The following is a 21387-nucleotide window of genomic DNA, read 5'->3' as shown; positions in this document are numbered from 1 at the left end:
ATCTATGGAGGAGCCCAAGGGTTTGTGGTGCACCTTGTGAGAAATACTTTTAGTTTTTCTGTATGGTATCAGAGTGCAGCTCAGACCCTGAAGGAGTGTTACCAGCACAGTGGAGGCTGGAAGAAGTAAAAATGTTTCTTAAACAGCAAGAGCATGATGATAAGGTGTTTCATCTCTTACTGGTGAAACCCTATTGCAAACAAATAATGCCATAAGCAAAATTATTCTTTTTTTTTTTAATGTCCTTTCGCAGTAGGCAGGAGTCATAGCATGAAGATCTCTCAAGGACAAATATATGGTTTAGCTCTAAGATGGTTTTAAATGAACTTTCCAGTGTAGGTTGCACTGTGCTTGTTCAAGCCCTTGAGCCAGATTTTGCTCTCAGACCAGCCTAAATACTAAGCAAATACATTTAATTAAATTTGCTTCAGATATCCCCAGTTAACAAAAACAGATTGGTCTCCCTGAGGCTAGGTGGAGTTAACAAGAAAATATATGTTGTGCTAATTAGAGAACTCATTTTCAGACACCTGGGGTGAAACTTTAAAAAGTCCTAGAGGTTTAGGATTGAAAGTTCTTTTGAAAATGAGTCTTGGGCTTCTAAATCATTTGGGCAAATTTGAAAAACTCACTCAGGGGCTTTAACCACCGCGGTGTCCTCCTGTTGAGCATGTTTGTAGCTGTCTGCTTAGCAAAGCATGGGATAACTGTTATCTGTTAGTATCAGCATGTATGACGTATTTCATTACCCTGTAAGTAAAGTAGAAAAATTGAGCTATCTGGTGAGTTGAAGGTAGGTTAAATGTCTTTGGGGTTGGTTTTCGGGGGAGGGGGGGTTGAGGATGCTTATATGTCAACAGGATCAGTTGAATGCTTTCTTGGATTTTTTAAGGCACCAGTGCACCAAATTTCCATCTGTTTGCAACCTCATAGGACTTTCTGTTGATTTGGATACCTAATTAAATCTTGGTCTCAAGTGATTTGACCAAGCTCATGGATGAAGAAGACAGCACTGATGCACTTTCATAGTACATCACTTGCTGGGAGAAAAATGAGATGCTTAATACTGTCACACTGCCATTCATCTGCTGAGTCATGATAGGAAGTAACAAGGAGTCATCTCATAAGCCCAATAAAAAATGATATGACATAGTTTTAATATTAATCCAAATCTCCAGATTCACATATTTGTTTTGCAAAAAAAGCAAGCACAGAACCAGACTTCCAGCAGCAAAGAGTCACTTCATTACTTGAACATTTGCTTCCAGTGGTTGGGTGTTTTCCTGTAGCCAGTCTGAGGATTTTTCTGAAATACTGTCCTTGTAAAGACTTGCATTAGGAGCGTCTGTTTCATGCCAGATAAAACCCTTCCCACAGCCACGCACACACTTGCTGTCTGTCAGCAAAAACTTCTGTGTCAGTAATTAGAAAAATGCTATTAAAAACCTGCCTTGTAATCCCAGATAGCCTCTGGGTTGACTCAGTGCTATTTTGTCTTCCCTGCACAGTGCAGTAACCCAGGATCGTCCCACCATGAAGCAGGACCCTGCTCCTCTGGCAAGCTGCCTAGCTGCTATTTTATTTACGTGGCTCTATGAAGTGTCATTTTCTGGGCAACAGCGTACAGCTGTAGTGTCCTAAAGAGGTGACCTCTGGTGACAAAAATCCATAGTCTGGCAGGTCTGTAACATGGGTTAAGCACATACAATGGACACTTGGGAGCTAAATCTCACCATGGGGGCCAACCTGTACATCATGTAATCATGTGAAAATTTACTCCAGCCTGTCATGAGTCCAGAACATCCAACATCATCGTAAAACAGATGAGTCAGGGTACTAAAACGTGGAGGTTATCCACTGAGCTCATTATTTTTATACTTAATTACACAGTGCTATTGAGGGAGAACTTCACATTATGCTGAGGAATCCTGTTTCATCACTAGTCCTAAAAGGTAATTTTGTTTAATTAGGACCTATAGATACCATGATGATTACTGATCTATAAATACTCAAAGTAGACCTGCAAATGCGGTGCAATAGCAAGTGCACCCATTAAACACAATTCAAAAGCTGATGGCATTTAAATGTTTAACTATTTGAATTTACCCTGTAACTTGTAGCTCTAGCACTCTTCTGATACTCTGTAATTCCTGCAAACCAGCAGGCAGAAAAACACCTGCTGACCTTTCCTTACTGAACTTAGACAACTTTTTGTTTAATTCTATGTAATATATGCATGAATGGGGAAGAGTGAAGAGAGTTGACAGCTGTAGTGGTGAAAGCTGTCCTCTTCTTTATGAGTCCAGGTCAGAAAGGAAGAAGCAGAAATACAAGCATGGCTAGTAACATCACAGATAAAGCAGCAAAAACATTTAATGGTGAAAATATTTCTGCAGTTTCCAATGAACTGCAAATTCTACTTACAGTCAAAAAAGCTGCTGGTTACTTCATCCCAGGTCAGGTCTGGGGGGTCATTTGCAGCAAGTCAGCACATAGGAACAGCACATAGTCATCCTGGTCCTTTGGGGTTTGTGCACAACTGCCTGCAAAGGTGTGAAGGGAAATACTTGGTGGAGGTACTGGATCAGGAAGAGTGTGCCTACTAAACCACACGAACTAGCCTTGTGAATTAACAATAAATTGTCCATCACATTCCCCATGTTGGACAGGGCAACATGGTTCCCCATATACTTGTCTTGTTCTCTGCTCACTCGGACCACATTTAAACCAGTGACATACAGCTGAAAACAGCCATCTTTATTGATCCTTCAGGGAATCCAAACCTCTTGGAATACAATGTTTAACTAAGTTAGTGTGAAATACTGTGGGGATTTTTTTCAAGTCACCATGCTTGGAAACAGGTCAGACACTGGATGTAAAGGGATTCGTGTGTAAAAACAGTAACAACTCTTAACATTGGAAATTCTTTTCCAGTCATATGTTCACTGTGTTGCTTTTCTGTAAATGATTGTGAGTGGAGAGCACTGTAGTATTTTTATGGGGAGGAAGGGGAAAGACTTGCCAAGGGGCTAAGTGGAATGATAAATTGCTTGCCCACTGAAATTATGGGTATCCAGTTTCTTGTGTTTGGTAGTTCTTCCTTTCTGCAGCAGGGAAAACAGCTGAACAATTCTGTATTTACAAGTGTGCAAGAGGTGTGTACACATGCCCAGCTCAGCACTTACCTTGCTTAAAAAGGAATGTAGCAAAAAGCAGATTCAACAGCTGTTTCATCAGCCATGTGAAGGGGAACCAAACCGTATGGCAAACAGAAATAACATCCAATAATGATCGTTCAAAGAGGAGAGTGCCTAGGAAAGGCAAACGTCCCAATCAGAATGTATTTGAAGTTGAAATTTTACTTCAGGGTGCCTTATCCTCTGTGACACCTGTGTCATTCTCACCCCCCTTAGGAAGCCCGGATGGCTCTGCCACCCCCGGATCCACAGTTTGTTCTCAGAGGTACCAGTGCTGCAGTCCACACCCTGCGTTTTTCCTGTGGAGGGCAGGAACCTGACGTCCCTGTTCTTTTCTCTGGGTGAGTAAACCAGGATTTCTGGCTGAGTTGAGCATGATATGGACATTTAGTTTTAAAACAAAGTGTATTATTTAGATGAATTGTATCTGCAGAAAGCAACGATATGAGTGGCTGGTAAATGACGGGTATGGTATCTTTGTAGAGCTCCAGTTTTAACAAGAAAAAAAGCATCAAACTGTTGTATCAGACTGTATGCAGTGTTCATACTGAAAGGATCTATTCTTACTGCCAGGTCTGAGAACGGGTTGATCCATGTCTGGAACCTGAAAACACACAGAGTGGACACAGCACTGGATGGCCATGGAGGAAGATCTGTCTACTGTGTGGAGACAATGGGTGGTAAAGACAGGCTCCTCAGGTCAGTAAAGCAGACAAAACCAGTGAAATCATTCTTGTCTCTGTGATGTACATGATTGAAAAAGGAAAAAAAAGAAGAAAAATAAAAGTGTCTCTTCTTTCTGGAGTCACTTAAAGTCTCCCCAACACATACAGAAAAGCAGAAAAGTGTAAAAGTACAGAAATACAGAAAAAATATAGGGGAAAAAATGGGAAAAAACTATACGATTAATTTGTTTATAACACGTGTAATGACATCACAACAACCTGCAGTCCATAGTGGTTTTATGACTGCACTGACATCAGGTTAGGCCTTTGGGTAAAGGAATACCTTTGGATTTGAAGTTCACAAATGCTTCACAACCGGTTTTCAGGAAACATGAAAACTGATATAAAGAGTTTATACATAGAGGGGAGAGGGAGAAAAGGTAAGGAGGAGAATAATCAGAGATGGGAGAACGGAAGACTGAAAATGAGCAAGAATGCTGCTTGGTTTGTTGCAAAATGTCTTCTGTTCTTGTTTAGCAAGGGAAGGTCGGGAAGATTTGTGTACTTTGGATTAGACAGGTGATCTGGAGTAGATGCCAAAGTGTCTGTATGACTAGGAGGTGTTCTGACATGTTTATCTAGAGAAGACATCTCTTATAATACACAGTGGAACTCATTAGCATTTATATTTGTTACCTGCTTAAGTACAATTATCAACACTCTCCCCCATAAAATCATATTGAATGAGCATTGTTTGTATAATTATGGAGTTTTTCCATACCTCTATTTTTGCTGTGGAACAGCTCACATGGTGCCATTTTAGGACAGCAGTTACCTCTAATTTTTTTTGTCTGTTCTAAAGCTAAATCACAACAATTGCTTGCAGTACCACATTATTTGTGTGCCCAGTGCTAGCAGTGTTTTGACAGTTTGTCACTCAGCTGAACAGCAGATGGGAGTTTCTGTGTTGATGTTGAAGAAGTCCCAAGAGCCTGTAGATTTGCATCTACCTCTGTTCAGGTTTCATGCTTCCATCAGGTGATACTGCTAATTAAAATAAGAAATTGATAAGGGGTTTTTGATGGCTCCTTGTCCTAGGTGGTAAGGCGAGGACGTGTATCCTGTGCTACTGTAGTCTGTGGACTGGCAGCTTCTCCACAGAGGTGCTTTGCTCCAGAGCCAGCGGGACCATGTAAATATGTACCAATCGATGCTGTGTCCTCTGTCTGGCATCCTTGTTCTTACTGTCTGAGACCAACAGAGACATATCTGCGAGACAGAGAAGGGTGCACAGAGGAGTCTCTGCGTCAGCTGCACTAGTACATCACCAATGCAGCCGCTGGTTCTCTGGTTTGGGATGTTTTAACCAGTGTTTCATTGTTGAATTCCCCCTACTTGCTGCCCTCCCAGTCCCTCTCCTGTTGTGTCTCCACACACACACAGCTGCAGCAGACTCCTGTGCCCTCCCTGTGGCGGTGGGAAGTCCAGCACTGAATAACTGTAGCTTTTTATTTACCTTCAATGCAGTCTTTGTTGACTTGCTGTTTGTCTTTCAGGGTCAACAGGCCTGACATTCCTATTTCATTGCTAGGGTGAAGGAGTGTTAAATGTATTACTCTCTGGATGGTTTTGTTTCACTTTAAATTAGATCTTGACAATGGTAAAATGTGGGTTTATTACGAAAATGCTCAAATACTTATGAGACTTTGTAAAATGCACATGCACATATAAATAGCATGATGTATTGGATCAAGCCTCCCTTCACAAGGAAACATGGCTAACTGACTGCAGTGTATCTGGCTGACTCTCAGGTCCTCCCTTCTCCCAGCAACTTGCGAACCTATTGGTCAGTTTTGCAGCCAGCAGAGTGGTGGTCCTGGCAATAGCGCGTGTCCACACGTTTCATGACAGACCCAACTACTACCCCTGCAGAAGCTGTACTAAGCTCACTCCTTCACTTGGAGGTACTGACTGCAGGCAGCCAGCGCCCTCAGACCTGCTGCTTGGTGGATAACTTGTTTTACTCTAACAGTCAAGGTCGTGACCAGAGGATCTGCTTCTGGGATTTAGCAGAGGGACGGACTTCAGTGACGAATTCTGTCTTCACGGAGAATGTGGGATTCTGCAGATGCTCTCTGTTAAAGGAGGTACAGGGACGCTGGCTAATGGCCATGGCAGCCAAAGCCCCGGAAGAGGTAGGAAGCATCTCTTTTTCTGGTGCTTGGGAGATGGCGTTTGGTTTTGAAATGAGAGTTCAGGAGGGGAAAACATCATTGCTCTGAAATTCTCTGCTCAAGAGAGGGCAGCACAAGGAACCTTTGGGGGTTCTAATCACTAATTTTACCTGCCAGAAAGATGACTGAATTCTATAACTCATGTTCTAATAACAAGGGTTCCATCCCAAGATTTGTCTGACATTTAAGTATTTGCAGCTGCTGCTGGTCTTTCATGTGCAGGAGTTTTGAAAACTCTTCTGGTGCTGCTGAATACTGTTAAAGGGGAACAAGAGTCCTTCTGGGGAACTAATGGTCAGAAAGTCTGTCATCAGATGGAGGTACTCATCTTCCATCTGAGGCTGAAAGTCATGTTTGGTGAGAGAAGGGGAGGTGCAGGTGATTTGTAATGTGATATGTGGTCTTTCACCCCGGGCTAATTCTTTAACTGGTACTTTGGCTGGAAATAGTTGAATTTCTCTTAGCGACCAGAGGTTTGCACAGTGTGACATAATTGTAGGGTAAGTTTCAGTTCCTACGGGGGTAAGTCCACATCTAATACCCATTATCACAGCAATCACTGACTGACAGCTGTGTTGGCAATTTCCACTTCTGCTTTGTAGAAATGGTATTTTTGTTTTCTTTGAAGGACTATTTGAGGACATCACACAAAAGTAACATATTTCCAGTACTTGACATCAAAATATGAAAAAATAAATAAGTGACATAAGCACGAAAAGAAATATTGTAGCTAATTGTGAGTTGTTCACCAGCACAAAAGGTCACATTCTTTTCTGGATTATAGGATGCATATCTTGAACCTGAAAGTTGAGTATTTTATATATAAAGTAATAAGTGGGAATGGTGCCTGCACAGCAAGACAATGTGAACTTTTTATTATTCAGAAGTTAAGCACATACTTAAGTACTTTGTTGGCTCACAGCCAGAGTGCGCAGCCCTTTACAGAGCTGACTGAGCCTGTAGACACAACTGCTGTACCAGTAAATATAATCATTCTGAGTCCCATACCTTGTTCTGATCCAGCAAAGAACTCTGTGTTTCACAGCAGTGCTTGATAATATTTAAGTTGAACAGTATTGACAAGTGCGTTCTTGAGCATGCATGTCTACTGCTGGCCAGCAACCTTGCAGCCCCCAAGCTGCACAGCTGGATCAGCTGGTCAGGAGATGCCGGAGAAGAGTTTTTCTGTCAGGCTAAGAGAACACACACACACATTGTGGTGATGAAGAATTAAATCAGCATCTGATCCAAAGAGAAGATATTTACACTAATGTCTCTCACAACTCATCTCTGTTTTATTTTCATTTGTTTGCTTGGGCCCTGCAAACTGATGAAGATTTGCAGCCTCCTGGGGTAAGATTATCCCACTCTGTGTATGAACCTGTACATTAGAACTGTGTCAGGTTCCAATAAATTCACCTAAGCTCCCATAATATATAGTGCTTCCAAATAGGCAGCAGTGTGTGAGACACAGTACATTTGCAGCTTATGATTAAAATTAAGACTTAATAAGTGTTTATGCTTGGCTGGTGCCCAAAAAAAGAGTAATTTTGTCTTAAAGCAGGTTCAGTCCATAAATAATGAGATCTGAACAGGCATTTATTTGTTCATGATTGCATTTAAATCACCAATTATGAGTTACACGCACTTTTCTTGCCAATTTGCCAGAAACATGTTAAAAGCTTTATTAATGTGAAAAAGAAAAAGGGTGTGTTTCCTTGTGGCCAGTTTTAGCCACCCAGGAACACTATTAACCTCAGGCAAAGGCAAATCATTCTCCTATTAAGCAAAACCAATATAAACACAGAACTTCAAGTTTTAGGTTACAGTTGTCAAAATATATGAAATAGTATTTATTTCTAAAGCTCAGTTGCCTCTAATGCAGACGGTCTCTGGAACTGTCAATCCAGCACAGGCAGCTCATGCCTGCCTAATCTCTGCAAAATGCTTGTCTCATCCTTGCGTTTTCCTTTGTCCTTCACAAGCCCATCTGTGGCCCTTGTACCAGTTTGTTCATTTCTGATCTAGGTAAAGCCAAAAGGGTGGATCTTTCTCTTTCAACCTGCAGAAGTGCCCTTAGCACAGCACACTTATCCTGCCCTAGTACGTAAAAGTTGCAGTTTCAGTCTTGTCTGTGAGGCAATGCCCTTTGGCAAGCAGGTGATGAAAGATGCAAGATGAGAGCGGGGCACCTTCATATTTATAGTGCATTTCCTGCAATAGCTAACTGAGCCATTATGCGGATAGCAAGAAAGTTGCCAGAAAAGCATCCTTTGTTAAGAGTGTAGCTCCAAAGAACTAGAATTCCCGGGTGATCAAACTTCAGTCTCTTTATAGGTTTGGTCTACATATTGGATGGCTCTTTGCAGCAGGCTCCATTCCTCAGATCTGGAGAGGTTTCCTGCTCCATTTCTAAGTGGCCTTAGCCATGTTCTGCATGTTGTATGTAGCACGTTGTGGACTCGCAGTCCTAGAGCGCAGTTAGCTTTTGGCAAGCTAGCTGACAGCCTCTAGAAATGGGAAGATGTCCTGGCAAACTTTGAACTAAAGGTGCGGGATTGGAAAAGCCATCGCAGCTGCTGTGGCCTTGATTGATGGCTCCCAGAGGAGCCATATTTGTGTAATCCCTCCTCTCAGATGCTTAAGGAAATTGATGTGACTGGGGCAGTCCAACAGCACTGCTGAAACAGCCCAGAATGGCTGGTGACGCTGGATTTATCAAATGTTTTAAAAGTCCTTCAGTTTTATGAGATAATAGAGACCATTTTTTATTTAATTAAAATAAAAGATTGCCCTAATGAATAAGTATGTATGCATTTGGAACCAGCAGTGTTCCCAGCAGCAAATTTTTGCTATCTAAGAACTATTTCTCCATAGTTCCAGGCTTGAGAATCAGCCCAGAGTAAGGGGCTTCCATGTCAATCAAGAGACTCAAAACCGTCCACTACCAGACTGCAGTGTCAGACTCCCCTGACCTTGCCTGAGGTGGAAATGAGCTACTTAACTGGGCAGAATAAAGACTTGTCCCATGCTAAAAAGAAAAATAATAATCAGATGCAGAATTCATTGCCATCAGTGCAAGCAGCAGTGGAAGCTGCTGTGTAGGCAGAGCCCAAGTGTTATACACAATATTGTCCAACCCTACTTTGAACAGGGTCAGACACTACGGTGTTAAAGGCACCCGTGTGCCATCGCTGCTCCAGCCCTGCGTTAGCAGGTAATTCTGGATTGACGTTTTGTTACCACCATCAGTCAGTGAATAAAGACCCCAACTTAGATATATAGTTATATACACATATATATCACCTGTATTTCTGTACAAGCTCTGTGTTATCATTGCAGAACAGAGGAGATGGTGCAAGTGTCCACAAGTGAATATAACAAAAAAATTAGGAACAGAGATGGAAAAAGGGGCAAAGGAGAGGAAGTAGGGAAGTGCTTTCAGGTGAAGCAGTCTGCAGTGTTATCCAGTGTGTGCACAGTATTATCTGCTGCACAGAAAGGCCGTAATACAGGTTAAACAGAAGAGTGGAAGAAGAGAATGCGTTCGTTCTAGCAGTTATGTCTGGTCTGTTTTAAAACAATGCATTTATTTAGATAGCTTCAGATTCCCCTACAGCTCCAATTTAACATGTATTCCTCATCTTCCTCCAGACAGTTTTTACTGGAAGAGCTTACACTAGCCTTAATCACCTCAAAAGACTTGTGTTTTTAACAGCAGAATTTTGACCTGGAGCCTGACCAAATACTCTTGTTTTCCTGATGTCAGGTTCAGGTTTTGGAGTTGCCATCCAAGACGTCAGTCTGTACCTTGAAGCCAGAGGTGGGTGCCAAGCTGGGCATGCCCATGTGTCTGAAGTTATGGCAGGTAAGGCAAGAGCTCCTGCTAATTGTGAAATGTTTTCCCTGTGATTCATTTTATATGAAGCACATGAATCTTTCTTCACTTGGATTTTGATTTATTATCAAACCAATCAAGTAATTATACTATTAAAGGGGGGAAAGATTTGTGAACATCCTTAATGTAACTTTCAGAGCTTTCCAAGCTTTAATGGAAGATTTGCAAACGCTCAGGGAAAGCTTTGTATCCTTAGGATAGATACGGTTTTTTTGCATCAATCAAGAGGAAAATGAGTGACTTACCAAAGCCAGTTGTTTGATATGGTTTCTCGCTGCATTAAGAATGATGAGAAATGATTCGGTTACTTAAAAACAGTGATTTTAATGGCAGGTTACATTCAATTCAGTGCCCTTGGGACAAGGAAGCACTCTACAAATATTTCTGTTCCATACATACAATAGAAACAAATTATTTATGGTTTATTGACTTTGGACAAAAAGGTAAATAAAAGCAGGTAATGAAAAAAAATAACCCCACATTTGCAGAATATTCATCAACAGTGCTTATGGGGAGCTACCAGTGAAAGACCAGTAATACAAGAAGGTGGCAGTAGAGGGAGGAGTTTCGGTGATTGGCTCCAAAACTCCAAAGAACTGGAGACAAAGCTGACTCCCCGTTTAAGCCCCTGACCACATATGGTTACAGGTCTGCAGCACCACCCAAGCTGATTTCAGTATGTTATTCTGAAAGTTCACCTGAACCTGTATTGGGTGCAGTCAGTTGTATAGGGCTTTAGTATCTTCATTCAGAGTCCTGAAATGACTGAAATCTAGAGGAATTCAGGTGCTGGCTTCAGACAAAAGCAGGAGAAATCACAGTTCAAATTCCATGGGGTAATTAAAAAGTAGAGAGAGGGAGAATTAAAGAAAAAGAAAAAAAAAAAAAAAAGAAAATTAAATAGCTTTTAGTAAACAGAAAGTTTCTCCTAAAAATGCAATCAGTGTTCAGTTCTCCATGAAATGAATGGGGCTTTCTGTCTCCTGGCCATATTTTAATAAGATGAAGATAACTGAGGAAATGTTCAGTGTTGAAAATGTTGTTGCCTGTATAAGAAGTCCTCTGTCTTGCCATATTTTCTACACACATTAATATTGCTATTCCTCTAGGAAGCAGAGCAGGTGCAGAGTCTTAATTTTATGTAGTTTTTAATTTTGTTGCCAGTGGGGATAAAGCAGAGGACTGGGAACTGGGAGAGGTAAATTATTTCATGCAAAATCTGGCTTTGGGAAGTCACCACGACTTCCTAGACTGCAAGAGGCAGGGAGAGATAATCCCTTGAGTCTCACAGCTGAATTCGCTCTTTCACAAATGTGTGCAACACGGTTCAAAAGCATGGGGGAGGAGGAGACTCTTAAGGGCAAATAATTATATGTGGTGTACCGAAGTGATGCTCTGTGTTCTGTTTTGTGGTTTCTCTGGAAGTGGCTTGCTGAGTAACCCTGTAACCATAAAAGCAGAACACAGGCTAACCCAGCTGCACCCCTTCCTGAATAGAGGCCGTCCAGGATTTCTTTATGCATTACTGTGTTGGGCAATATAGACATACCCAGGAGATTAGCACTCCCCAACCCATCGCTTATGGGCAACGTGTTGCCTAAGAGACTATTTGATGTTGCTTATGGCACAAAAAATTAACAAGTTGAAACAGAAGCTGACATGGAGAGAGCCACATAATGGTCTGAAGGAAGCATGCTCAGTGCTGTTGTCCAACAGGAGTCTGGGGGCTGCAGCCATGTATCACTCTTCTGCATGCCAGTAAAAAAAGATCCACATATTGGGGAAACAATGCACCTTGCCAGCAGCAGAATAAAATAGAAACTCTGCTATAGAGCAGAAGGAAATTGAGGTTTAGGTTAAGCTTGAAGATTAAGCCTTACTGGCTTCCCCTAAGCAGTTAAAATGCTGGCAGTGGTTTATTTTGTTGGTTTAAAACTTTTTTTCCCCTCATTTTACTAGGTCTGTCCTTAGATTTATTAGTTCTTTCAATGGGTTTTTCCTTGTGAAAGTTCATTTTCTTAAATACATTGTCCCTTCAGCTTCACACCTTCCTGCTATTACTAATTGGGTGGGGTTGGATTTGCAGGAGTAAGGATAGTCTTCCCTTAAATTTTTTGCAGTCACTGGGGAAGGCATCATGTTGCGTAACGGCGCAAACAAAATAATTCAACAGGAATAATACATGTAGAAACTGGAAACGCAGAGTTATTACTTTATATAAACTATAGCAATTATTCCTGTTGAGTTGACAGCAGATCACCTTTTCTTCCTTCCTTGACAATTATCCAAATGCTACAACAAAATGTTCTGCTTAGGAAGAACAATGATTTATAATTTATTTTTTCCACTGGAACCAAAACTTGAATGGGGAAGAGTTCTGGCCAAACGTGTCTGTTACCGGGAACTGCAATAAAAAGGCTGTTGTGAGCCACTGCTTAGTGAGTCCAGGCGTCAGACTCGAGAGCTCCCCTGATCTTTCAATACCTTTTATTGTTTAAGTTCAGGCATATGTACACATTGAAATATTACACTGTATACGGTATAGGGAAGTTAGGAAGTAATGTGTGAGACCTTCATTTCACAGAAAACAATGCTTTGTTTTTTAAAATAAGCTGTCTTAGGTCTCACCTGCAAATTACTGGTTTTCAAATCTAAGCTAAGGTGCCCACAGCCCCCCACAAAACAACAGGTTATGCTTGGTGCTTCCCGTAACGCTGAGCACTCGCCCATCCCTCACCTCAGTGAGGGTTATGAGCATCCATGAAAATCTGTCTGTCCCCTTTTGAGTGAGGCAGAGGAGCCAACCTAGCTCATGTCTGGGGAGTAAGATGAGCCTATCAGACATGGGTTAGTGCTGGATTTGGTTGGCAGTGTAGGTTTACATCTGATCTTTCCCAGCCTAAACTGTTCTGTGATTCTACAATCCAAATCCTGTTTATTGGCTAATGAAAGCTATACCTTCTGTAGAGCCCTGGGGCTCTGGAGCAGTCATGTGCTCACAGAAGAGCCATATGAATAACTGAGGAGGGTCATTTATGCCCAAACTGGCGGCTTTTTTAGAAAACTTTAAGTACCTATGAAATATTTTAGTTTGCTTTGAATGTTTTTACCCTTTATTAAATATATATTACATCTCCAATGTTGGTTTCATCTATACCTTACCCTGGTATTAAAAAACAGGTTCTCTTCATCCACAAAGCATGATAAGTTAATGGTAATTCATATATATATTTGACATATATTCATTGCTCTGATGTTATTTTTTTGGTTTTAGCAAATCAAAAATTTGATGGTAAAGTCATGCACGGTCCTGGGCATTATAAGACATCTTCTTTGTGAGCTTTTCTAGCCAGCACTAAAGAAAAGGGACCTTAAAGCAAGGACTGAGGCTCCTGGCGGTCCCTGGCTGTGGGCAGAACTGTTCAGAAAGATCATGCAGGGGATTTCCCTTGGTTTCCGTCTTTTATGGGGCAATTTTATTCCCCACTCAGTGAGATCCATTCCTCATTTAAACACTTCTTTAGGCTGAATAAATCTGAGAAAGAACATGAGGCTTTTACTCAACAGTCTTATTACCTAGACCACCCATCTCTTGTTAGTTTAACTCCCCCTAGAACAAATAATAACCAGTGGGAGAATAGTCCAGACCATTAATAGAGGCAGCAAGCCTTTGGCCACTGCAGGTTTTTATCATGACACTGACAGCCAGTAAGTTTGAAGAATCTCATTCAACATTGTGATGCCAGTAAAACATTAATTCTTTATAAATGCCCTTTAGCTTTACTTTGAACTGACTACCAAGCAGATGATTCCTGTAGGATCAGACAGTGTTTGGAAAGAGCCAAATAAGCTGTTGGATACATTTCTTAGGGTAAGAGGTCCCTGCACGAGCTGATCACAATCTCAGCATCTATTTTGATGTTTCTTCTACTAAAGAAGCAACTGACTTTAGCAGGTACGTGTTTTTTAGTTGCTTTTCATTAGGGATTTGCATCTTCACTCACATAACCAGTTACCGTTCACAGGGTCATTAGTCTTTTGGCTGGAGCAATGATGAATATTTTCCTTAAGTGTGACATGTAATCCAGTAATGTTCCCTTCTTTGAGTTATTTCAGAGGCTTAAATAAATTAGGTGTCTGCCCAGGGTGCCATGCCCTTTGGCCTGTGACATCATTAATCAAAATAGCTTTCAATTGGTTACAGTGGGACTCGGGCACCCGTTAACCCCTTGGTGACTCACTCAAAGATTCCCGATGAGAGGTTCAGTGTTTACCTTGAAGCACTGTGCTGCACTCGTGTAAACGATCCTAATGCGTAACCCTACACTTGGCAATGTGAAACTGGAATCTTCAAGCATGGCACTTCTTTCAATGTCCACACAGGTTTGTATTGCTTGATAGTAACCAACCCAGCCGCTCTATTATTTTTTTTAAGGAACAAAAGCAAAGTTCAGGCCATGAAACATCTGAAAATCCCAGGCAGCCTCTTTTTAGGTGTTATGCAGGGCAACAGTTTGATTTTCAGAGATAAATTTTCTACATGTATATGTGTGTGTACATATTGTATGTATATAAAATGTAGAATTGTAGATAGAGATAGGAAAACCATAAGTGTGTGTCAGCAGTTCCCATGTAACTCTTTCTCTAAGTGGTGGATTATTGCACTTTTGCATTCAGACCTAAAGTTTTCACTTCTACACCAGTCAGCATTTTCATTTATTTTCTTGGTGCTTGGGCTGAAACCTACCTGGGGATGATAATTTTCCTAACAGACCGTTTACTATTCAAACAATTTTACTTTTCTTTTGATCAGCGTAACTGTGGTTCACAACCTTTGCTTCTGGCTGGCTATGAAGATGGATCAGTGGTCCTTTGGAATTTGACGATGGGAAAAGCTTTGAGCCGACTTGTTTGCCACCAGGAGCCAGTGATGAGCCTTGACTTTGACTCCGAGAAGGCCAAGGGGATCTCGGGCTCATCTGAAAAGGTGCTTAGCATCTGGAGCCTCAATGAGCAACAGAACCTCCAGGTCAGGATCACTGGCCCTCTAGTGTCATTTATCCCACTTTGCACTAACAGTTTGATAGACTAAAAAAATATTTAGTCATGAAGAGGAGTTGTTGCAGATCTCTGTCTAATTAATCACAGACTGGTTAGAATGTCTGTGCTATGTGACTAGACTTAGCAAAAGATGGTGAGGATTTTAAAAAAAAAAAAGGAAAAACCCTCTCTCACATGTTTCTGGTTTTACCAAACTTGCAACAGGCACACAAGCCTAGCATTACTCAAGCCATTGCCTCTGCATCTTCATTTATCATGTTAGTAGTATCCAGCTCTCGGAATGTCCTAAATGTTATAAATGAGTTACAAAAAATGAGAAACAAAGGATTGCTTTTCCAAAGGTTCTGCTTGAATGGATAGAAGTTTCTTTCCACTGTGAGAAAGACAGAAATAGTCCATGAAATACTTCAAGAAAAAAAAACAGGAGTAGCCCAGCTAGCACCCAGAGGCCGAAAGGTTCAGGCAACCAACTTCTTTTGGCACCTTTAAAGCCCTAACTGGAGACAGGGAAAATAAGTTGATTGGCTATATTGGCTTGTGCCTGAGCTGTGCATACCTGGAACCGCTGCTTTGGCAGAAGGTCTCACCATCACCATTGCTAGTGAATGGCAATAAATACTGCTTAATCTCGACAAATTTAGCAAGTGTTCCAACAGAGCCAAGGGGTTAAGTAGGTTTAAACTAGGTGTGGAAATGAAGTACATAAATAAGGCTCACAAAAAGTAAAATGGCCCATGCACAGCCTTTAGCCTTTTTTTATTTTACAGTGGCAGTTGTCCTCTGAACACCCAATGAAGAGGACCTGCATACATCAGTTCATGGACAACCAATTATTGCTCTTACAGCTTAAGAGCTTTTGTGTAGATGTTTTAGGCAGTGTGGCAAGTTAATGCTGTTTTCTGAATGGTGTTACAGGAAGAAAACAAGACATCCAATGGTGACCCCTCACCTGGGGACACTGTGATAGTTTCTGTTAGGCATCACCACAGAACTACTATTTCTGGAGCAGCAGGGCACTTGAGACCTCAGTGCATGTAGCGTAAATGCATCCAGCTGAGATGGAGTTTGGAGGACACAGTGCTGACTGAGGCAAACACCAACTTTAACAAGCAGTAAGATGTAAAAGAGGCGCTCTAGGTGCTCAGTAAACAGCAAGGGCATTCTAAACAAATGTGATAAAGAAGAGTTTTAACATGTCTGGTACACAGTTTTGGGTTTGGGGGGGTGGGGGTGGGGGGGGGAGGTGTTATGTTTGCCCTCACCCTGTCCCAGTCTTTCTGTCACTACTGGCACACATCTGCACCTGGTGTCCTTAGCTCAGGGAAGAGAAATCTGTAAACAGATACAGGCCAGTGAGAAACTTGGTATTGAAACTATTACAAGCTTCTTAAAGCTTCAGACACTCTGGTGTTGTAAAGGATGCTGTTCCTTCATATTATAGCATAGCTTTTTCCTAATTTCAAAGAAAAATATTGTTCTCCACAGCATGTTTCAGTTATGAGTTAACCTTAATGCAGGGGTACAGGTATGACTCCTGGGAAAAATAAACAGCTTTTCACCTGAACTATTCCAGGTATTGTTTTTCAGAGGGTAGTCACATTCTCAGGAGATGCAGGATTAGTTACATCTCTAGCACATCACACAAAGATAGTAGCTTTTCTCAGAAGGCCTTCAATGACAAATACTCTAAACTATAAGTAATGCCTCTGTGCTTGATACATAGTGTGAATGCCCTAATAAAATGCATCTTTCATATGAGCACTAGAGATTGTCAAGGACATAGATTGAGTTTTTTCCCACTATTGCATTAATAATATAAACCAGATGGGGATTTTTTCCCTGACATTCCAGGTACCTGAGGTAATGGTAGACGTTGGAAAGCCACTCAGTGGCACATTATTTTTATTCTAAAAGGTTTAATAAGTAAATGTGGTGCATAGCTATCTGCTGTTGGAGAAATAATGATGCAATGATGGTACCTCAACTCTGTTTTAAGTGGCAATGTTCCAGTGTGTCAACAAATAGATGATGAAGGTAACTTCAGAGTTTATTGCTATGGGGAAAGTTTGGTGTATTGTCTTCTACAAGAAAGTTGCTGAAATCACCACTGTCAGCAAATGACTGGATTGGTTATGAGCCTTCTGATTTGGATGAGATAATGTAATTATGTGATGATGTTTGTGGTAGAATGTAGGAGTAAACAAATAGCTTCTGCAGGTGAATAAACAAAGTAGAACTCAGAAATCAGATAATCACAATAGCTTCTTCATATAATGACAAGAAAAAAAATTCTGTAAGCTGTAATGTAAGCACACAAGCTTTGCTGGTTGGGCTGCTGAGGCTCTTCCCTCAAATGCTGCAGCTAAGGCTGCTGCTCTCTTGGCTGTTTTTCTAAGAATAGGACTTAGAGACATAATTTGGGAGTATGAGAGGGAGATTAAAGAAAAAAGAAAAACCACAGACAGCATTTGTTAAGGAAGAAGGAGAGGTGGATATCTGATGGCCTCAGCATGTCAAAATTTCTTAATGCATCTGATAATAGATGGAGGTATCCTTGGTCATGACTGGCTGAAAGCAGCTCACCTGTTTTTACCTCTTTGTTTTCTTAATTACAAGCTGGTTTTCTGGTTAGGAAATGATGATTTGACTGCAGTAGTTGCCCGTAAGTGACTGGATGGCACAAATCCTGGCACTGGCATTTCACCTGACTGCATCGAACTTGCTCAAGTTGTTCTACTTTTGTTTTTCTCTCTCACTTCTTGTATTTGCAGATCATGCACAAATGCCCACTGTTCCCTCATGTTCCATAGCCAAAAGGCATCCCCATTATAGGCTTCATTTTCAAGTTGTAGCTTGCTGATGTCATGCAATTTCTCCCAGTCACCCTGATTTTACTGTATGGATCTTACCCGCATAATTGACAGTAATGATGGGAAGCACCACGCCCAGGATTGGTTATAGCCATTAGCTAATAATCTCAGTTACAGTGTAAAACCCATCTTACATTTGCCAGGCTGGTGATGTAATAAGTCCTTCCCTTGCCAGTGTGCATATGCCAACAAAAAAAATCACACTGAAGCCATGTTACATTAGTGTGACTGGGGAGTTTGGAAGCTCATACGTACTAGCAGTAAACACAGGCTTTACAGTAGCAGCCCCACTGTTCATAAGGCTTGTGCAAGACGTGCTGTCTTCTGTTCTGAACTGGCTGTAGACACATTTGTCAGGCCCTGTCTAAAAGAGGAATGTATTTAGCATGCAAGAAGCACATCAAGTTTCATTTAGCCTTTTTTTCCTCATTGAATTTCCCATCTCTTGCTGTTCAACTAAGTAGCTGGGCAGTTGTCATATAGCTGGAAAATGATTGCTTATATCTTTATGCCTGTACGATTCCATGATATGTTTGACTGCATCTGAAACCAACTTTGAGCAGCATTTGTGGAGTTTTAGTTTTCTACATCCCGTATAATCGTTAAATTATTAGTAATTAATATATTCTTTGTAAGATGGTACTAACTGTGCGTCATGGAATGTCCTTTGTGGAGGAAAGCAACTTCAGATGTAATATGCTTCTTGATCCCCTCCCACCTCAGGAAAAGGAAGCCAAAACACAGCTTATTAAAATATGCACTGAATTATATTAAGCTTTAGTACAAGACAGCTACAGCTTCATTCTTAGGTAGATGGTGGCATTAACATATCATTTCCAGTGGTGCTTATAAATAACAGCACTTCAAGGTCAGCATACACCCAAAAGGTGTTTTCCACACTGTGACAAAAGCTGAGCTATTTCAGCATGCATGCACACGTGTGCACACACACACACACACTCTGGGGCACACGCTGCATGCGTTTCAGAGGTGGCCAGCTGACTAATACAAGTTACCTGAGGTGAGAACAGCAAAAGTGTTTATATTGAGCTTTTCCTCTGTGCTTCAGGGGAAGTTCATGTCAGTGAAGTGAACACTCTTCTTTCCAGGGACTAAGTCCTGTGCAACCCCAGTGCCTCCTGAAAGAAGCTAAATGCCTTCCAATTTAACTGTGCCTCTCAAACTCCTGCCCAGTAGTCCCCAAACAGTAACAAAAGGCTTCCAGGGTTGAAATCAATAACTTGGATGTAATCCCGTTCTTGGAATTTGGTGTAAATAGAAGTCTCTTGGGAAGGAGTGCTAGAGATGCAGATTTCCCGATACTGTAACCCAATTCCTGGAAGCATTCCTTTCTCAAGACTGTGGTAAGTGCTACCACAGCTTACTGGGGATTTTGCCCAGTAAAGGCAAAGGGACCACAGTAGTAGAAATAAGTAGCAGGTAGTTTAAACATCAGCCTAGAATCTCAGCATGGGAATCTTGCAGAAAAAGGGAAACAAAAAATATTTATATATATATATATGGCTGTAGCTCTGAATGTTGCAGCTCACACAAGAATAGCTGGAAGAAAAGAGCACATCTCTGGGTCTCAAAGTCTTGACTCAGAGCTTCACTTGTGACAGCATATAAATAGCTGTAAATGCAATATAGAAACATACAAAGCATACTTTGATTTTAGAGAATGCTGCTGGAGATGGACTCAAGGTCTTTTCCATCTCTAATTGTTCTCACTAAGGCATCATCCACCATGTGATGAAAAGCTCCATACTATCTGTGTGATGCCAGTGTGTATGGGAAGGACACTAAACCTTCTAAAATCCCCAAAGGTTCCTTTTTCTCCTCTTTTTAAACAGAGCTCATTATGACTTTCTCACGCAGGTTTACAAAACACACGACCTTGTCAATGCTGGCATATCTGATATCACCATCCGTCCAGACAAGAAGATTTTAGCAACAGCAGGGTGGGATCATCGCATCAGGATCTTTGGTTGGAAAAAACTGAAGCCCTTAGCAGTGCTGGACTACCACACAGCAACAGTACATTGTGTGTCCTTCTCAGATCACAAAAACCCCAGTGAGAGGCTGCTGGCAGCTGGCTCAAAAGATCACCGCATCAGTATCTGGTCAATATATACTCAGACGTGACATGTTCTGCACTGGTGTGGCCTGGGAAAACAGGATTGGTGAAGAAATTCTTTACACTGTAATTCAAACCTGGCTGTGAGGAAGCAGCAGAATGTATTTCCAGACTGAAGTGAGAGTTCTAGGTTAATTTTTTATGCTGCTTGTTCAAGGTGCAAGCTTTGTTTTCCATACAGGGGAGCGGATTTCAGCAATTTGTAACAAGCAGAGCAAGGCCAGTCACAAACAAGTCGCTTTCTACAGGTTCTGGGACAGCTTTTCTCTGGCAGGTTCCTTAAATAACTTGTGCCAATATGGGCTTTTTTTTTAAAAAAAGGACTGGAATCCCTCAGACTGCGGTGGGGGCAGAATACATCTGTTTGTAAGTCATTTATGTATCCAAGAATCTCAATCAGTGTAAAATATCAGTCTTTCTTGAAAATTTATACCCATTAAACCACCTCCAGTGGTTTCTCATTGTCAGTTACTTTTTCTTCTCCCTAACTGAAAGGCTAGCAGAACAACCTTGATTTGTTCACACTTCTGTCAGTTTCTAACTTAAACCAACAGCCAGGAATGTGACTAGGGACGGCCTTTGGCATTTATGAATTTCATTATGTCTCCTGTCACCTCGAGCCTCACAATTAATCACAAGAAAGAAGGGGGGGGGGAGACAAAAATCTTCCCCTGCACTGCACTGCACAGCTATGTAAAGCCTTTTACAGAGTCAGAGTTTAAATCCTTTCCATAGACTGACGAGCTGAAGGATTTAAACTCAGCAATCCAATTAGCACCCTTCTCCTTGGAGAGTTAGTTTCAGCACAGCAAGTCTGGGATTCGGCTACACAACTCCCATTACCAGTTAGGGGAACTGCATGGATAAATCCTTATCCACACAGTGCAAATGGCTCCATTAACTTGTCTCTACGGTCATGGAAGCTGAAATTCATTCATTGTGGGGGTTTTTGTTTGTTTGTTTGAATAGCGACACGCAGCAATAGCATTCCTTTAAAGCACATCAGACATATAACAGTGTGTTCCTAGATGCCTTACTCAACTGTAAGTTGCAGTTAAACTGATGCATTGAAGCAATTAGCAAGGGCCAGTTTGTTAAAAAGGAGGCAGCCTGGAAAGTAGAACTGGGCTTTACAAACTGAAGTGCTTTGTATTCAGGCTCAGCACTGCTGACACTTTATTGGAAATAAATGTTTCTGCCTCTGTTCAGAGCTGGATATCAAAGAAAAAAATCACCAGAAATGTCGTGAATAGCAACATCAAAAGACTTCAGAAATTATTTCAGGGAAAAGACACAAGCAAATTAAGGTCTGGGTCTGCTATCCA

At 41.3% G+C, this 21387-nt stretch overlaps 1 protein-coding gene across 1 annotated transcript in view; it reads left to right on the top strand.

Moving 5' to 3' along the window:
- The window catches only part of GNB1L (G protein subunit beta 1 like), a gene marked incomplete at its 3' end in the record, with an annotated part of 42796 nt that extends 22726 nt beyond the window's left edge, over window positions 1-20070 (top strand). The window contains exons 2-7 of the mRNA XM_084271817.1: window positions 3414-3538; window positions 3771-3896; window positions 5895-6057; window positions 9866-9964; window positions 14808-15023; window positions 19804-20070. Coding sequence (XP_084127943.1) covers window positions 3423-3538; window positions 3771-3896; window positions 5895-6057; window positions 9866-9964; window positions 14808-15023; window positions 19804-20070 — 987 coding nt within the window. The 5' untranslated portion in view covers window positions 3414-3422. The remainder of the gene's footprint in view (window positions 1-3413; window positions 3539-3770; window positions 3897-5894; window positions 6058-9865; window positions 9965-14807; window positions 15024-19803) is intronic.
- Between the last annotated feature and the right edge of the window lie 1317 nt (window positions 20071-21387).

This window comes from Gallinula chloropus (genome assembly GCF_964237585.1).
Source record: "Gallinula chloropus genome assembly, chromosome: 17".
NCBI classification, from domain to species: domain Eukaryota; kingdom Metazoa; phylum Chordata; class Aves; order Gruiformes; family Rallidae; genus Gallinula; species Gallinula chloropus.
This window is presented reverse-complemented; position numbering and strand designations above follow the sequence as displayed.